Genomic DNA, 17830 nt, shown 5'->3' on the forward strand with positions numbered 1-17830 from the left:
GGCAGCACCGCCGGGTTCTTTTGTCACGCTGGGGGCCCGGCCATTGAAGGGCTCGTGTCCCCTCCGCCTGGGTCCCATGCGTCCCTGGTCCCCACAGAGCCCAGACACTGCCAGGGGCACCCCCGGGCAGAGGGAGGGAGGTGGACCGGAGTGTGGACCCGGCGGAGGGAGGTGGACTGGCGGGTGGCTGGTAGGAGGGACACGAGTCCCTGCCCCAGCCAGGCTGCACCCCCTGGCTCAGATCCCTGACCACTCCCTGCCTGCTGCGCCGGGCTCCCGGAAGCACCCCACCCACCTCCGTGGCACAGAGTGGGGCGCTGGCCGGGTCGCTCCTGCCTGCCTCCCTACCCCCGTCGGTGTCACCACCCCGCGGGGACCCGGCCTCATGCCCGCTCCAGCCGCCCCCTCTCGCTGTTGGGTCTGGGCCCCGGGAAGTATGAGGCAGGGCAGCCCGGGTCTAAGAACCCCGGGGTGGGGGGCGCCGAGCAGGGGTCGCTACGCGGGCGGAGCAGGATGGCCCAGGCCGGGGGGCGTGCAGGTCCCAGTGCCAGCGGGGCTTCGGTGCTGAGGCCCCAAGGTCTGGGTGGCGCTGGGACAAGCCAGCTAGACTTGGGGAGGGGCAGCCTGGCCCCCACACTTCTTTTTGACCCTGCAGGCTTAGAGCTCACCTGGACCCACCCGATGGTGCTCCTGTTGTGTGAACTTGCAGAGGGAGAGTAGGGCCCGCCCACCCCTGCGGCCACCCGCCATAGGCGCCTGACCCACCTTTGGTCTCATGGCCGGGGAGGGGACTCGCGGATCACCAGTCCCGCCAGGCCACACAGCCAAACGCGTTTGTTTTCTCCCGGTCGGTAGGTTTTCCAACCGTCGCAAGATTCAGTTGCCAGGGGATGTAGTTTGGAAATGGAGTAGGGCCCCAATGCAACAGCTTGTCTAGTGGGTAGCATAGGCTGGTCACTTACCTCCTCTGGACCCCGACATCCTTGTCCGAGTACAAGGGCAGCAGTGAGTAGCTCTGAGCACACATCGACCAAGCTTTGGTCCCAGCGACAGCGGCTCCCACCCACCCTAAAAGAACACGGCTCTGTCCAGAGCACGGCAGATTCAGGGCACAGAGAAGACTCGGTTTCACTCTTTCTCATGATCTGCAGACACACGCAACAAACAAGAAAACCATCAGCAGCCAGCGCTGAGCCCCGGAGGGTTGACGTGTCAGCCCCTGCAGAGCTTTCGAACCTCCTTCCAGAAACGGGAGAGGACGCCCCCCTCCCTCGTGTCTTCGAATTCTGTGATGAAGCCCCTTCAGGGTCCCTCCTGGTTCCACTTGGTTTTCTGTTTGGCTATAACACAGTCAGAAGGAAAGGAAAGGTCTTTCCTCTCCCCAGGCAGAGTTTTAAAAGTTTTACCTGAGGGTGCCAGACGTCCTGGAAAAGAATAAGCTTGGCGAGGTGGAGCAGGGACCGAGAGGGGCTGAGAGCCGAGCCGCTCCTGGCTGGCTCCTCTGGCCTGTTCGAAATTGGCTCAAAGGATGTGGAATCAGCAGGCGAGGCTGCCCGTTCCTCCTCCTCTTACCTGCCGGGGAGAGATCGGTTCCTGGCTGGCCCGGGCACTGTCATTGATACAACTGGTGTCATCGTTACCTTCCACTGACAGATCACTCGACACCTGCCAGCCCAGGCAGGGCTGGGCCCGGGCATCGCCCTGCGAAGCTGGAGGCTCTGACCCTCCCCGTTGTCCTGGAACTGAGGGGGAGGCCAAGACGCTGGCGCTGCTGGGATGCGCAGCTTGGTGACCCAACACAAAGACTAGGTTGCTTGTGGTGCCTGCTCCCCTTGTGGGGTCTGGCTGCCTCCCGTTTCCTGCAGCCTGGCCTCCGTTGCCGTCCTGGGCAGAGGAGAGGAATTTGTTGCTGGCTGGGAGTGAGGCCGAGTGACGGAGGATGCTGCACCCAGAAGGGGCTCTGGGCGTGAGGACCTGGGGGTGAGAGTCCTACCCAGCCCGGCCCTCCCGGTGTGTGCGTCCCGGGCGGCGTCATGCTGCAGCAGATCCTGCACGACATGTACATCGACCCCGAGCTCCTCGCCGAGCTCAGCGATGTGCAGAAGCACATCCTCTTCTACAAAATGCGGGAGGAGCAGCTGAGGCGCTGGAGGGAACGCGAGGCTTGGGAGGCCCTGGCCCAGGCCGAGGGCCTCAGGCCCCCGACGGTCAAGCGAGGTAGGTGGCTGGGGTCACCGAGGGGCTGACCCCTGGCGTCCCAGGAGGTGGAAGAATTATTGATGCCGGGCTCTGTTGTCCGGTCACATGGGCACTGGTGTGATGAGGGCTGGCGGCGTTAAACCCTTGTTCTGTGGACGTCCGGTCCCGTTAGTCCTGGCCTCTGACTTTTGACCCGGTCTGTAGGGTTCCAAGGCTGCAGAGGGGACTACCCAGGGACCCCGATGGGGTTGGGGAAGGGGGACTTGCTTTGTCTTGTTGTGGGAGGTCCAAGTTCTGGGAAGATACATTTGGGGTCTCAGATTGTGCTCAGACACAGTTGGTGGTGGCCTGGGGAGGGAGTGGGCGTATTCTTGACCCTCATCCGTGGTCCTGGGACAGAGGGACGGGGTGCAACAAGATGTGCTATTCCTGCCTCCCTTGTGTGTGCGGCCCAGTGGACCTCAGCTAGCCAGCCCAGTGCCCAATGCCCTGTCCCCCCTCTCCCCGTGTACGAGGCTGTGAGAGGTTGCTTTGGGTTGTGCCTGGAGCCCCACTGGGCATGCGGAGAGAGGGTGTCAAGGGACGTCCTGCTCAATGAGTGACCAGCCCCAAATGGCAGCAGCAACTGCAGACAAGAAGCAAGGGCCCCAAGCCATGTTTCCGGTGGGTCATGTGCGGTCAGGTGCCGGTCACGCCCAGGGCCTGGTGCATCTGCGGGTAAAGGCGCAGCTGAGTGGTCAGGCTGTGGTGACCTGGTACCCGACTCAAGACCCTGCTGGTAGCGGGGGTGGGTGCTTTATGTGGATGCCACACCTTCTGGGTTGCAAAGCCCTTTCATCTCTCTCTTTCACTCCCCGCAGCAGCGCTCCTCATGGCCTCCATACCGTTCACCAGAGCAAAGTATAGACCTGGTCTGTTTGCAGTTTTCAATCCAGGACAAAGTCCTGTTTCTGGCCTGAGCATCCAGGCCCCTCGGTGACCTGGCTCGGGCTCTCCACGCCAGGCTCCCTGAGGGACAGCCCCTGCCATGTGCCACAGGCTGCGCTCACCCATCCGTGGTTGCGCCAGCCCCTGCCTTTGCGTGTATAGTTCTTCCTGCTGTGAAGGTGCGCCTGCGTCCATCCCCTGACCAGCTCCTCCACGACCAGCCCTTGCCCCCCGGAGTATTCGGGGATGTTCCCAGCACGGGGAAGTCCTTGCTTCTCTGCGGCTGCTTGGCATGTAGGACCCGCCGTGCCCTACCACACGCCATGCTGTCATTGTCGTTCGTCACCTGCTTGCCTAGCTCTCCCAGGGGACTCAAAGCCACTGGAGTGTGAGACCGTCCTCCATCTGTCTTCCATCTTTGGGTCTGGCACAGAGTTGGCACATACTGTTAAATCCCTGTTTTGAAAAAGAGACAGCAGGACCCCAAGGAGGGAGAGCTCTGCCTTGGCGGCGTGTGGCTGGTGCTGAGGCGGGGGCCTTCCGGGCGGGGCTGTGCTGGCGGCTGCAGCGCTAGCTGGTGAACATGACAGGTTGCCTCTCCAGCCCCACCCGGCCTGGGCCCCGGGGCCTCCCGTCGTCTGTCCAGTGGCTCTTCTGGGAGGAAGACAGATGCCTCGAAATTTAACTGCAAAAATATTTTTACGGCCATTTGTCACACGTTGACATCTACATTCGTGTATAAATTATGCATTAAACTCGTTTGGGTTTCTGGTGCAGAAGACTCTTTTCTGGGTAATTAGTTTTCTGATTTATAAAGAATGGAAAAGAGGAGGAAACACAGTGAGGGATGTGTGGATTCCAGGGTGGGATCCTGCCAGACCTCAGCCCTTTGCTTCAGTCCTGTCCCTGGAGCTGTCTGGGGAGACCCCGGGGAGCCTTCAGCTGCAGGTCCGGGACACACAGTGCCTGCCCCCCATCCTAGGATCATGATGCCACCGCCCTGACCTGGTCTGTGGGCTTTACGCTTACCAGGGGCCTGCCCTCACTGGATGCCCCCGTAGCCTTGTGACCCATTTCAGACGAGGAAGCCACGGCTTGCAGAAGTGACACAATCCATCCAAAGTCACCTGGATGCCCAGAAATGGAGTCGGCATGTGCGTCCCGTGACTTTGACCTTGGGTCCCGTGACTGATGTTTCTCCATTCGTTCCCTTCTGAGCTCGGACTTCATTCAACGGATGATCTGTGCACGCGTTCATTGTTCATTCATTCATTCCTTTGTCCCCTTGTTCGATGTCACTCAATGCTGCCTTTGGTGAGCTGAGCAGCTCAGGGGGACACAGCCAGGTGGAGCGCCAGGGGCCAGGCCCGGAGCAGAGCGGCTGCTTGAGGCTCGGGCAGGAGTGTGTGGGGACGGGCTCCAGTGGCTGGGCCTCTTCTCTTCCTTACTTTCGCAGGCGCCCCCTTCCCAATTTTGCACCCCCACTACCCCCTGCAGCTTGTCCAGGAGGAAGCATCTGTGTGGCCCGTTGAGCTGTGTACCAGCCCCTTGCATCCCTGAGCCCAGCTGACTCGGGCCTGGTCGGCCAGAATGCTGCTTGGCCTCCTCCTGCCCACCCCCCATCCTGCTCGTCCTCTGTGGCCTCCTGCCACCCTCTCTTTCCTGGGCACATTTCCCGGCTCCCAGTGGGCCTAGGGCTCAGGCCTGGAGGACGGGCAGGGCAGGGGGCACCCTGTCCCCAAGAGTGTCCCTTCTCTCCACTTGTGCCTGAGAGGGTAGGAGGAAACAGTGGTGACACGGATTGTTCTAGTTTACACAGCTCGGGGCTTTGTTGCTGCTGGGACACACAGCTGGGGTCCACACAGAAACAGGTGGGGGTGAGATGGTGGTCACAGCTGGCGCACGTTGCTGCCCTGAAGGTGTGGGCCTGTCTCTGTTTTCACGTTATGCTTTGGGGAGGATGCTCTGCTCTGATGGGGAAGAGGCAGACCTTCTGCTGGGGATGTTTTCTCATCTCCCGTAGCATTTGCTGTTTTGCCGCATTTCTGGCAAAATCGGACGTTTGGCGGGAATTTGCGCTCCTCCCTTGAGACCCCGGGGAGGAGCGTTACAGTGTCCTGTTCCTGCTAGACTGGAGCCGAGCCCTCCAGTGTCGTTCTGACCTTTGCAATCTCTTCCCTCTCAGCCCTTTTGCCCCCACGAGATCGCACGCCCGTGTTAGGAGTCACAGCCTTCACAGCCCCGCAGGACCCTCTGCATTTGCTCCTCTCCCAGTTTCTTGGCCCGGAGCTGGGTGTTGCCTGGGACACAGGACGCAGGTGACGTGTGTTCGCACTGCTGCTGTGAGCCGGGAGGCCTCCTCACCTGGACCTGTCCGTTCTGCCGTGACTGACAGTTTCCATCAGTGTCGAACCAGTTCCTCTGTGACCACCTCCTTATGTGCCTGGACATCCTTTGCTTGGAGACCAGACATCTTTCCCCACCCTCCTTCACGCTTTCTCCTTTCATGTGGCCGACACCAGCCACGCTGTGAACCAAGCCTGCACACTCGGGGAGGGGGGCTTCCTCTCCTCTCTGTCTCTCACCCACACAGCCAGCCCCGGGTCAGAACCCCCGCACGCCTCCAGCGCTGGCTCCCTGGTCTGCCCCCTGTTCCAGCCTGTGGGGTCCTGCTGGGCTCCAGTCCCTGCTGCCTCCGTTCCCCACAGCTAGGATCAGGAGGCGGCTGCCATCCTAGGCCTGCCTTTCCCTGCAGGCTCCGCCTGGCAGCTCCCAGCCGCAGTCCTGACTCAGAGGTGGGGGGAGACACCCTCCTTAGCATCCTCTCTGTGTCTCAGCATCAAGCCGCTGCTGCTGCCTATCGGCCCCAGGTGGGCCTGGTCCATGCCCTCATGGAAGCCATGGGATGTGGTCTTTCTCGACCATCCAGTAACCACGGCAGCCTCGCTTGCTGGTCCTGAGCCGTCAGCCTCATCATGTTCCCTTTCACAGCGTAGATGTCCTGGCCTTGAACACCAGCCCCGCTGTGGAGACACAGTGCACGGCCTGGGACTGCCCCGGTTGTGATTGTGTGGCTGGTGTGGGGCCCCTCCTGGGCAAGGCGGTGGAACAAAGAATCTAGGGTCTCTGAGAGCTCTGTGTGTGTATATGAATAGTGTGGGTTCTCCCAGTAGTTTGGGGCACGGAGAGAGGGGCTGGGGGTCATGTCCTTCTGCTCCACCCGCCTAGATTGTGAGACCCAGTGTGAGCCTTCCTCGCAGCAGGTGCTCCCCCCAGGTTTGTGGACTTGACCCTGATGGGCCCCCACTTTCTGGCTTCCCAGCCCTACGTCCTGGCTCCATGTGGTGAACAGAAAGGTGGACAGCAGTGCTGGTGGGTGGAGCCCTCTCACCTGCTTCCTGCAGCTCTGTTCCTTCATCTGTCACGGGCGGGGGGCTCCGGGGGCTGTGAGGGTGAAGGAGGCCATGTGCGACGTTCCTGCGTGGCACCTGCCTTGGGCCTCCGGTTCCTTTCAGCCCCGCATCACACTCCCTTTTCCTCCCTGCCTCCCTGAGACCAGTGGTGGGCTCCTGACTGAGGTGGCTCCAACTGGCCGAGGGTCCACGGCTCCCCTTCTCCCACTCCAGCACCTTCAGGAGCTGGAAAGGCCCTGACTTGCCCGGCAGAGGCTGCTGGGAGGGGACGTGGGGCGCCTGCCGTGATGGCTCTTGGTGCCTGGCAGCCTGGGTGTCCCCAGGGGTGACGGGCAGTTTCCTTGGCTGTGGGGAGATCAACCTTATGTGGCGCCCTTAACTGTCAGCTTTCTATATCTAGAAGGAGAGAACTGAGGCGAGGCCTTGTCCAGCTGAAGGCTTTTGTTAGGGGAGTCTGAGGGTGTCCTGGAGAGGGGGCCTGGGTGCTGGAAGCTGAGAAGGGTCAGGTGGCCAGCAGGGCAAGGCCTGAGAACCCACCCAGAGGGAGCGCCTCCTCTGTGTCTGGCCCGTCCTGGGCCCTTCACGTGCCCCTATTTATCTCACCCGCTTAGGGACCTGGGAGCCGGGCCCTTGAAAGACGCTATTATTTATATACTAGGAAGAAAGCTGTAAATTAAACATGGGAGGCTGTGGTTTGTGAGACACATCCTGATTTCAGAAATGTGAAAATATGTGTCTTCAGATCAATGAAGTAAGTTGTTGTCCCCATTGGAGCTGAGCAAACTGAATCTCAGGAAGGAGGCACCCTGCTCCAGGAGCCGCGTGGCGCTGGGGCTTGAATCTGAGTCTGGGCTGCCGGGCTCAGGTTCCCTGTTCTTCCCACAGCATGCAATGCTCCTCTGCACAGCAGCTCCCTCGGTGGAAACAAGATATTGCAGGCGGTTACAGAGCAAAACAAAATTATAAAAGCAATGAAAGAAAACATGGGACAATATGGGGAGGGTAAGGCTTTCTTAAATAAGACATGACAAAGAAGATAAAGATGAATATGACTGTCTTAAAAAAACTCTGTGATAAAAGATACCAAACTGAGTTTAAAAAAAGAACACAATGAGATAAAAGAGAGAAAAATATTTGCAACATATAACAGGCAGACGCTTAGTGTCCACGGAACATAACAACGTTCTCCAAACCAACCCGTGCAAGACAAACAGTAGAAACATGAGGCAAAGACGTGCACAAGCCATTCACAGCAGTGACATTTCAGGCCACAGTGACTGCATGGACCGGTGTTCAACCTCATGGTAAACCACAGTGATGCGAACTGAACAAGATGCCAAGAGTCAAAGAGGTTCGAGGGTGGTGGTGTGGTGAGGGCCTGGGAAGGGAGCTGTTTGCTCTCCTGCATGGCCAGCCGGCGGAGGGGAGGATGCAAAGAGAACAGAGAGCACGTCCTCTTCCATTGTTTCTGCAGGTTTTGGAAGAGCTTGGGCCCATGGGGTGGGGCATGGGATGAAGGCCGGAGCCCATGGCCTCACATCGGTCAGTGGTCGGTGGCCCAGCAGAAGACTCGAGTTCCAGTGAAGTTCACCTCCGTCTCCTGTCTGCTTCTCCCAGCGGCTGCCAGAAGCCCCAGGACTGTTTGAACAGACGGACTGACGGAGCTTTGCTGGGCTCTGGGGGGAAGCACCTCCCCTGCCTGCTGCAGGGCTGGGGGGATACTGGGCTGAGCCGCCCGCCTGCGGGGGGCTGACTTCTGTCCCCTTGCCTCGGGGGTGATCGCCTCTGTCACCTCCCAGCTCCCCCTTCCAGCCTGGGGTCAGCAGGGGCCATTTCCGCCCTCGCAAGGCCACCAGCTGGTTATCTCCTGACTCCCTGAAACACGAGCAGCCGGCTGAGCTCCAGCTCAGAGGAGCTGGGCTGAAGCACAGGTGTGGGCAGCCGCCTGGCCCTTGGCTCACTCTCGCGGTGGCTGGCTGGCGTTACTGCTTTCCAGGTTTTTCTCATGTAAACGTTAGCAGAGCTTCTGAGGGTTTTCCCGTTGGGACCCAGGTTTTGCATCAGACTTTGGGGTCTAGATTTCTTGGGCAGCTGGCCTTAGAGGCGGGGGCCTGTGGATTCCCAGGGATGACCACACCGAGGCCAACACACATGCAAGATCTGGGGTTGCTCTCTTGTTCTTCTCGTAAGGGAGCAGGGCTTCCGTGAGAGACGTGGCCTGGATCTTAGGGACCACTGTGCAGGCCCAAGGCTGGAGGGAGTGATGGATGGTTTGGTGCACCTGACCCCGTGTCTGTGCTGCCGACCCGCAGCAAAGACAGTTCTGAATGCAACATAAAGGAACCTGGCTTTACTGACGAGGGACCTTTCGCCCACACTGCTGGCCTTCACGTCGCCTGTGCCCGAGGCAGTCTGCCCAGTGGTCAGGGTGTCTGCGTTCGGGTTTCGGCTCTGCCCACTCCCTAACTAAGGGTAGCTACTTTCCACTTATAATTTGACCGCAGCAAGTTGCTCAAGCCTGCCTGAGCCTCAGTTTCCTCTTACGTAAACTGGGCATGTTGACGATAGGACCTATGTCCCAGATCTGTGGGGAGATGAAGTGGGATGGTCTCGTAAAGCCCCCTTTGTTGTAAGTACCTGGTAAACATTACCATGAGCACATTTCTCACATTCACAATGAGTTCTTTTCTGGTTTTTCTGGAAGGTTAAAGTTCACAGCTTAGAACAAAAGGCACCTATGTTCACACATCATGACACACCCGTGTCACCTGTCAGGGCAGCCGCCTCCCTGCGGGATTCACTGGAAGGGACCATGTCATCAGAAGTGCCCTTCCCTTAGGAGTATCTACCTGTCTATCATCTATCGTGTCATCTATCTATTTTATCATCTGTCATCTCTCTCTCTATCTATCATCTATCTTTCTATTATCTGTCATCTATCTAACTATCTATCTATCTATCCATTTATTTTAAGGAATTGGGTCACACGATTGTGGGGCTGGCAGGTTCGAGATCCGTAGGGCAGGCCAGAATGCTGGAAACTCAGGCAGGATTTCTATGTTACAGTCTTGAGGCAGAATTCCTTTTTCCTGGGGAAATCTCAGTTATTTGCTCCTAAGGCATTTAACTGATTCGATGAGGCCCACCCACATCATCTAGAATAGTGTTTGACCAAACAGCGGGGCACCGTAGCCTGGCCACGTTGGCACATAAAATGAACCATCACAGTCTGTGATCGATCTGCTTACCTGTAGTGAGCACCTCCTGTGTGCGGCGTGCATCTCCTGCGAGAGATGCTGAGTCTGCGCACTAGACTCCTTCCACCTGGCTGGAGTGCCCAACATTTTGGTAAAGCTGTGCTGGGGAAAGGGGCATTCTTCCAGGGTACCTCCCAGAATCCAAGAACGGCAAACACAGCCCCACTAACGCTATCCCGGATCTGAGTCCATGTGGCTTCCACCTCCAAGATCCGTTATCACCAAGTGACGCCCACACTTTCCGTGTCTCAGTCTAGATTCCGTTCAGCGGGCGTCACCTCTGTGAGCAGAGGTGGGGGTCACAGGGAAGGCGGCCATGCTGCCGTTCAGGGTGATGAGCTGTGGCCGGCAGAGCTGGGAGGGAAGCTGGGTGTGATGGGGAAGCTGATAATGTCTCCGCTTAGGGTGGACCATCTTGTTTTTCTTGACCCAGACTTTCCTCGTTTTAAAGCTGAAAGGTCTGCATCTGGGGAATGCCCTTGGTTCCAGGCAAACTGGGACTGTTGGGCACCCTCTCTCTGGCACATTAGACACACTTACATGAAAACTACCCAAAAAAGTGGGTTTAAGGAATAGGAAAATTGCTGCCATGTAAGTGCGGAGGAGTCAAAGAGAAGGGACGTCTTCCTGGGCCACTTCTGGAGGCAGTGACCACGCAGCTGGGCCCTGAAGGAAACTGGGTAAGACAATGCGGTGGATATTGATGGCTCTGGCTCCGGGCACCGGAGCACTCTTTCTCTTTGGAGGGAAAATGGAAGATGAAGGGGGATCTTGTTACCTTTCCCACTCATTGGCTGCTGGAATGTGGGCATATATGGTGCAAAGATAGGGTCAAGGTTCTTTTTAGTTTCTTTATGAATGTCTATTTTTTCCAGTACTCTTTGGTGGGATAAAACATTCTTTCTCCACTGAATTACCTTGGTACTGTTGTTGAAAAGCAATTGATGAGGCCAGCCCGGTGGCACAGTGGTTAAGTTCGCACGTTCTACTTCAGCGCCCCAGGGTTCACTGGTTCGGATCCCGGGTGCGGATGTGGAACCACTCATCAAGCCATGCTGTGGCAGGCATCCCACGTAAAATGGAGGAAGATGGGCATGGATGTTAGCTCAGGGCCAGTCTTCCTCAGCGAAAAAAAAAAAAAAAAGAGGAGGCTTGGCAGCAGATGTTAGCTCAGGGCTAATCTTCATTAAAAAAAAAGGAAAGCAATTGACTGTATGTGTGGGTCTATTTCTGGACTCCATTCTGTTTCATTGATGTATGTATCTACCCTTACACAAACACCACATATCCTGTAGCTTTATAGTAAATCTTGATACTAAATTGTATGAGTCATTCAACTTTGTTCTTTTTCAACATCGTTTTGCTATTCCAGGGTCTTTGCTTTTCCAGATATATTTTAGAATCAGCCTGTCAATTGCCATAAGAAGCCTGCTAGAAATTTGAGATTGCGTTGAATCTGTAGACCAATTTGGGGTGAGTTGACATTAATACAGTTGAGTTTTCCAATCTGTGAAAAAGGCGTATTGTTCCATTTATTTAGGTCTTTGATTTCTCTCAGCAATGTTTTGTGGATTAGAGAACACATTTTGTTAAATTGGTCTCCTTCTATGTTTTATGATGCTATTGTAAATGGTATCTTAAAATTTAATTTTCACTTTGTTGATAAACTACAGAAATACAATTGATTTTTGTATATTGATCACCTTGTCTCCTGTGACCTTGCTAAAATCACCTACTGGTGCAAATCGCCATTTTTGTAGATTCTTTGAAATTTTATAGGTAGATGATTGTGCCATATGCAAAAGAGACACTCTTATTCCTTCCTTTCCGGTATGTGTATACCTTTTATTTCTTTTTCTTTCATTATTGCACTGGTTAGGATGTTCCGTACAATGTTGAATAGATATGGTGAGGGGAGACGGCCTTGCTTTGTTCCCAATCTTAGGGGGAAGTATTTTGATCATTAATTTTAATGTTAACCAAAGATTTCTCATACCTGCATTTTATCAGGGTGAGGAACTTCCCCTCTATTCCTAGTTTGCTGAGAATTTTTATTAGGAACGACTGTTAGATGTGTCAAATGTTTCTCTGCATTGAGATAATCACAGTTGTTTCTTTTTTAGTCTGCTGATAGAACAGGTTGCTTTGATTCATTTTCAAATGTTGAATCAACCTTGAATTCCTGGGATAAACCCTATATGGTTATGATATGTTATTTAAAAAATATATTTCTGAATTCAGCTTGCTAATACTTTATAAAGAATTTTTAAAACCTGGGTTTGTGAGAGATCCTGGTCTGTAGTTTTCTTGAAATGTCTTTAGTTAAAAGTCAGGATGATGTTGACCTCATAAAAATGAGTTGGAAAATAGTCTTTCCTCTTCCATTTTCTGGAAGAGTTAGTGTAGAATTGGTATTATTTCCTCCTTAAGTATTTGGTAGAATTCACCAGTGATGTCTTCTGGGCCCAGGCTTTTGTTATGAGCAGGTTTTTTTTTAAAAGATATTTTGTTTATTTCCTTTTTCTCCCCAAAGCCCCCGGGTACGTAGTCCCACATGCCGCAACTAGAAGGACCCACAACTAAAAATACACAACTACATGCCTGTACCTATATCTATATTTTCAAATTTATTAAGACAGAATAGCACATGATATTCTCATGTAATCATTTCTTATTTTACACTGTCTTTATCACTCCTAATGCTATATATTTTTGTTTTATTTCTTTTTTTACTTAATTAGGCATTCCAGGTGGTTTCTCATTTTATTGCATTTTTCAAATAACATATGTTTTGGTTGTATTTATAACATATAAGCTTTGCATTTCACTAATATTAGCTGTTTTTCTTCATTAATTTTTTCTTACTTTTACCTTATTTTATTGTTCTTTTTAATGTCAGATTGAAAACTTAGTTTATTCATGTTCCATCTTTTTTAAATAAAGCTTTTAAAATTTCTCATTATAAAATATTTGAACATATGGGCAAAATAGGAAATAATATAATAAATACTCATGGCCCCATAATGTCTTTATTAAATGTTAACATTAGTGCTTTCTTTGTTTTTATTTAAACACTTCATACATACATTTGAGACCCACTTTAATGCCTTTCTAAAATTTCATTCCCCATCTCTAACCCTTATTATAAATTCAATGTGGATCATGCTTATATATTTCTGTACTGTAATATAGATTTTGTAAGCAATAATGCAACCCGATTTTAATGTAATTTTGTGGTTCTTTATTTTTCTTTCTTTCTTTCTTTTTATTTTTTTATTGAGGTAACTGATATATAACATGATAGAAATTTCAGGTGTACATGATTATATTTTGATTTCTGTGTCGATTACATCATGTTCACCACCCAGAGACTAATTACCATCCATCACCACACACATGACTAATCACCCCTCTCACCCTCTTCCCTTCCCCCTTCCACTCTGGTACCCACCAATCCAGTCTCTGTTGCTATGTGTGTGTTTGTTTGTTGTTTTTATCTTCTACTTATGAGTGAGATCCTATGGTATTTGACTTTCTTCCTCTGACTTATTTCACTTAGCTTAATACCCTCAAATTCCGCCCGTGTTGTCACAAATGGCCACATTTCATCATTTCTTATGGCTGAGTAGCATTCCATTGTGTATGTATACTGCATCTTCTTTATCCATTCGTCCCTTGATGGGCACCTAGGTGGCTTCCAAGTCTTGGCTATTGTGGATAATACTGCAATGAACATAGGGGTGCATGTATCTTTACAGATTTGTGTTTTCAAGTTCTTTGGATAAATACCCAGCAGTGGGATAGCTGGATCATATGGTAGATCTATCCTTAATTTTCTGAGGATACTCCATACTGCTTTCCATTGTGGCTGCACCAGTTTGCACTGCCACCAGCAGTGAACAAGTGTTCCCTTCTCTCCACACCCTCTCCAACATTTGTTGTTTCCTGTCTTGTTAATTATAGCCATTCTGACTGGAGTGAGGTGATATCTCATTGTAGTTTTGATTTGCATTTCCCTGATAGCTAATGATGTTGAGCGTCTTTTCATCTGCTTGTTGGCCATCCATATATCTTCTTTGGAGAAATCTCTGTTCAGACCTTTTGCCCATTTTCTAATTGGATTGTTGGGTTTTTTTTGTTGAGCTGTATGAGTTCTTTGTATATTTTGGATATTAACCCCTTATCTGATATATGGTTTGCAAATATCTTCTCCCAATTGTTAGGTTGTCTTTTCGTTTTGTTGACGGTTTCCTTTGCTGTCCAGAAGCTTTTTAGTTTGATGTAGTCCCATTTGTTAATTTTTCTTTGTTTCCCTTGCCTGGTCAGACACAGGACTTGAAAATATGCTGCTCAGACTGATGTCAAAGAGCGTACTGCTTATGTTTTCTTCTAGAAGTCTCATGGTTTCAGGTCTTATATTCAAGTCTTTAATCCACGTTGAGTTGATTTGTGTGTATGGTGTCAGGTAATGTTCTATTTTCATTCTTTTGCGTGTGGCTGTCCAGCTTTCCCAACACCATTTACTGAAGAGACTTTCCTTTCTCCATTGTATGTTCTTGGCTGCTTTGTCAAAGATTAGCTGTCCATAGACGTGTGGGTTTATTTCTGGGCTCTTGATTCTGTTCCATTGATCTGTGTGTCTACTTTTGCGCCAGTACCATGCTGTTTTAGTTACTATGGCTTTTTAGTACATTTTGAAATCAGGGAGTGTGACACCTCCAGCTTTATTCTTTTTTCTCAGGATACCTTTGGGTATTTGGGGTTTTTTTGTTGTTCCCTATAAATTTTTTTGATTCTTTGTTTTGTTTCTGTGAACAATGTTGGAACTTTGATAGGGATTGCTTTGAATCTATAGATTGCTTTAGGAAGTATGGACATTTTAACTATGTTAATTCTTCCAATCCAAAGAAATACGGAATATCTTTCCATTTCTTTGTGTGTTTTTCAATTTCTTTCAACAATGTCTTATAGTTTTCAGTGTACAGATTTTTCACTTCTTTGGTAAAGCTTATTTCTAGATATTTTATTCTTTTTTGTTGCAATTGTAAATGGGACTGTATTCTTAATTTCTCTCTCTGCTACTTCATTGTTATTGTGTAAAAATGCAACTGATTTTTGTTTTTGTTTTTTTTCTTGTTTTGAGGAAGATTGGCTCTGAGCTAACATCTGTTGCCAATCCTCCTCTTTTTGCTGAGGAAGATTGGCCCAGAGCTAACCTCTGTGTCCATCTTCGTCTATTTTATATGTGGGATGCCTGCCACAGCATGGCTTGAGAAGCAGTGCATAGGTCTGCATCTGGAATCCAGACTGGAGAACCCCAGGCCCCTGAAGCATAGCATGCGAACTTAACTAGTATGCCACTGGGCTGGCCTGCAACTGAGCTTTGTACGTTGATTTCTATCCTGCGACTTGACTGTATTCATTTACTATTTATAAACAGTTTTTGGTGGTTTCTTTAGGGTTTTCTATATATAAAATCATGTTGTCTGCGAAGAGTGACAGTTTAACTTCTTCTTTTCCAATATGGACCCCTCTTATTTCTTTTTCTTGCCTGATTGCTCTGGCTAGGACTTCCAACACTATGTTAAATAAGAGTGGTGACAGTGGGCATCCTTGTCTGGTGCCTGTTCTCAGAGGGATAGCTTTCAGTTTTTCTCCCTTGTGGCTTTGTCATATATGGCCTTTATTATGTTGAAGTACTTTCCTTCTGTTCCCATTTTATTCAGAGTATTTATCATAAATGGATACTGTATATTGTCAAATGCTCTCTCTGCATCTATTGAGATGATCATGTGATTTTTATTCTTCATGTTGATAATGTGGTGTATCACGTTGATTGATTTGAGGATGATGAACCATCCCTGCCTCTCTGGAATGAAGCCCACTTGATCATGGTGTATGATCTTTTTAATGTATTGTTGTGTTCAATTTGCTGGTATCTTGTTGAGGATTTTTGCATCGATGTTCATCAGTGATATTGGCCTGTAATTTTCTTTTTTTGTGTTGTCCTTGTCTGGTTTCGGTATCAGGGTAAAGTTGGCTTCATGGAATGAGTTAGGAAGCTTCCCCTCCTCTTCAGTTTTTTGGAAGAGTTTGAGAAGAATGGATATTAAGTCTTCTTTGAATGTTTGGTAGAATTCACCAGGGAAGCCGTCTGGTCCTGGACTTTTATTTTTGGGGAGGTTTTGATTACTGTTTCAATCTCCTTACTGGTGATTAGTCTGTTTAGATTCTCTACTTCTTCTTGGCCCAGTTTTGGAAGGTTGTATGTTTCTAAGAATTTATCCATTTCTTCTAGACTATCCAATTTGTTGGCATATAGATTTTCATAGTATTCTCTTATTATCTTTTGTATTTCTGAGGTGTCCGTTGTGATCTCTCCTCTTTCAATTCTGATCTTATTTATTTGAGCCATCTCTCTTTTTTTCTAGGTGAGTCTAACTAGGGGTTTGTCAAGTTTGTTTATCTTTTCAAAGAACCAGATCTTGGTTTCATTAATTTTTTGTATTGTTTTATTTTAGTGTCTGTTTCATTTACTTCTGCTCTGATTTTTTATTATTTCCTTCTTTCTTCTCATTTGGGGCTTTGTCTATTCTTCTTTTTCCAGTTCCTTTAGGTGCACTGTTAGATCGTCTATTTGGGAGTTTTTCTTGTTTGTTGAGGTAGGCCTGAATTGCTATAAACTTCCTTGTTAGAACCACTTTTGCTGTATCCTGCAGATTTTGGCATGTCATATTTTCATTTACATTTGTCTCCAGGTATTTTTTTAATTCTCCTTTTATTTATTCGTTGACCCAGTCATTGTTCAGTAGCATTTTGTTTAATCCCAACATATTTGTGGCTTTTCTGATTTTCTTCCTGTAGTAGATTTCTAGTTTCATACCTTTGTGGTCAGAAAAGATGCATGGTATTATTTCAATTTTCTTAAATGTATGGAGACTTGTTTCGTGGCCTAGTATATGATCAATCCTGGAGAATGTTCCATGGGCATTCGAAAACAATGTGTATTCTGTGGTTTTTGGATGGAATGTTCTGTATGTATCTACTAAGTCCATCTGGTCTAATGTGTTGTTTAAGGCCAGTGTTTCCTTATTGGTCTTCTGTTTGGCTGATCTATCCACTGGTGTAAGTGGAATGTTAAAGTCCCCTACTATTATTGTGTTACTGTCTGTTTCTCCTCTTATGTCTGTTAAGAATTGCTCTCTATATTTAGGTGCTCCTGTGTTGGGTGCATAGATGTTTACAAGTGTTATATCTTCTTGTTGGATTGTTCCCTTTATCATTATGTAGTGTCCTTCTTTGTCTCTGTTATAGCTTTTGTTTTAAAGTCCATTTTGTCTGATATAAGTACTGCCTCCCCAGTTTTTTTTTCATTGCCATTTTAATGGAGTATCTTTTTCCGTCCCTTCACTTTCAGTCTGTGAGTGTCTTTAGGTCTGGTGTGTCTCTTGTATGCAGCATATATATGGGTCTTGGTTTTTCATCCAAGCAGTCACCCTATGCCTTTTTTTCTTTTTTTTAAGGAAGATTAGTCCTGAGCTAACTACTGCCAATCCTCCTCTTTTTGCTGAGGAAGACTGGCCCTGAGCTAACATCCATGCCCATCTTCCTCTACTTTATATGTGGGACACCTACCCCAGCATGGCTTTTGCCAAGCAGTGCCATGTCTGCACCCAGGATCTGAACCAGTGAACCCTGGCCACCAAGAAGCAGAACATGCGAACTTAACTGCTTTGCCACCAGGCCTGCCCCTTACCCTATGCCTTTTGATTGGAGCATTTAGTCCATTGGCACTTAAAGTAGCTATTGATAAGACTGTACTTATTACCATCTTGTTCCTTTTTCTCTGGATATTTTAGTAGTTCTTCTCTATTCCTTTCTTCTTCTATTGGTCTCTTTCCTTGTGGCTTTCTTTAGTATTATGTTTGGGCTCCTTTCTCTTAATTATTTGTGTAGTTATTATAGGTTTATTGCTTGTGATTACCATGAGATTCATACATAATATTCTATATAATGATCTACATGTATAGCAGT

The 17830-nt window shown here is 49.5% G+C and overlaps 1 protein-coding gene across 1 annotated transcript in view; it reads left to right on the plus strand.

Annotated features, from left to right (window-relative positions):
• Positions 1-2033: 2033 nt before the first annotated feature.
• Positions 2034-17830, plus strand: part of SH2D4B (SH2 domain containing 4B) — a 92794-nt gene continuing 76997 nt past the window's right edge. The window contains exons 1-2 of the mRNA XM_046652788.1: positions 2034-2217; positions 2882-2977. Coding sequence (XP_046508744.1) covers positions 2034-2217; positions 2882-2977 — 280 coding nt within the window. The remainder of the gene's footprint in view (positions 2218-2881; positions 2978-17830) is intronic.

The sequence above is a fragment of the Equus quagga genome, chromosome 2 (assembly GCF_021613505.1).
Source record: "Equus quagga isolate Etosha38 chromosome 2, UCLA_HA_Equagga_1.0, whole genome shotgun sequence".
Taxonomy (NCBI): domain Eukaryota; kingdom Metazoa; phylum Chordata; class Mammalia; order Perissodactyla; family Equidae; genus Equus; species Equus quagga.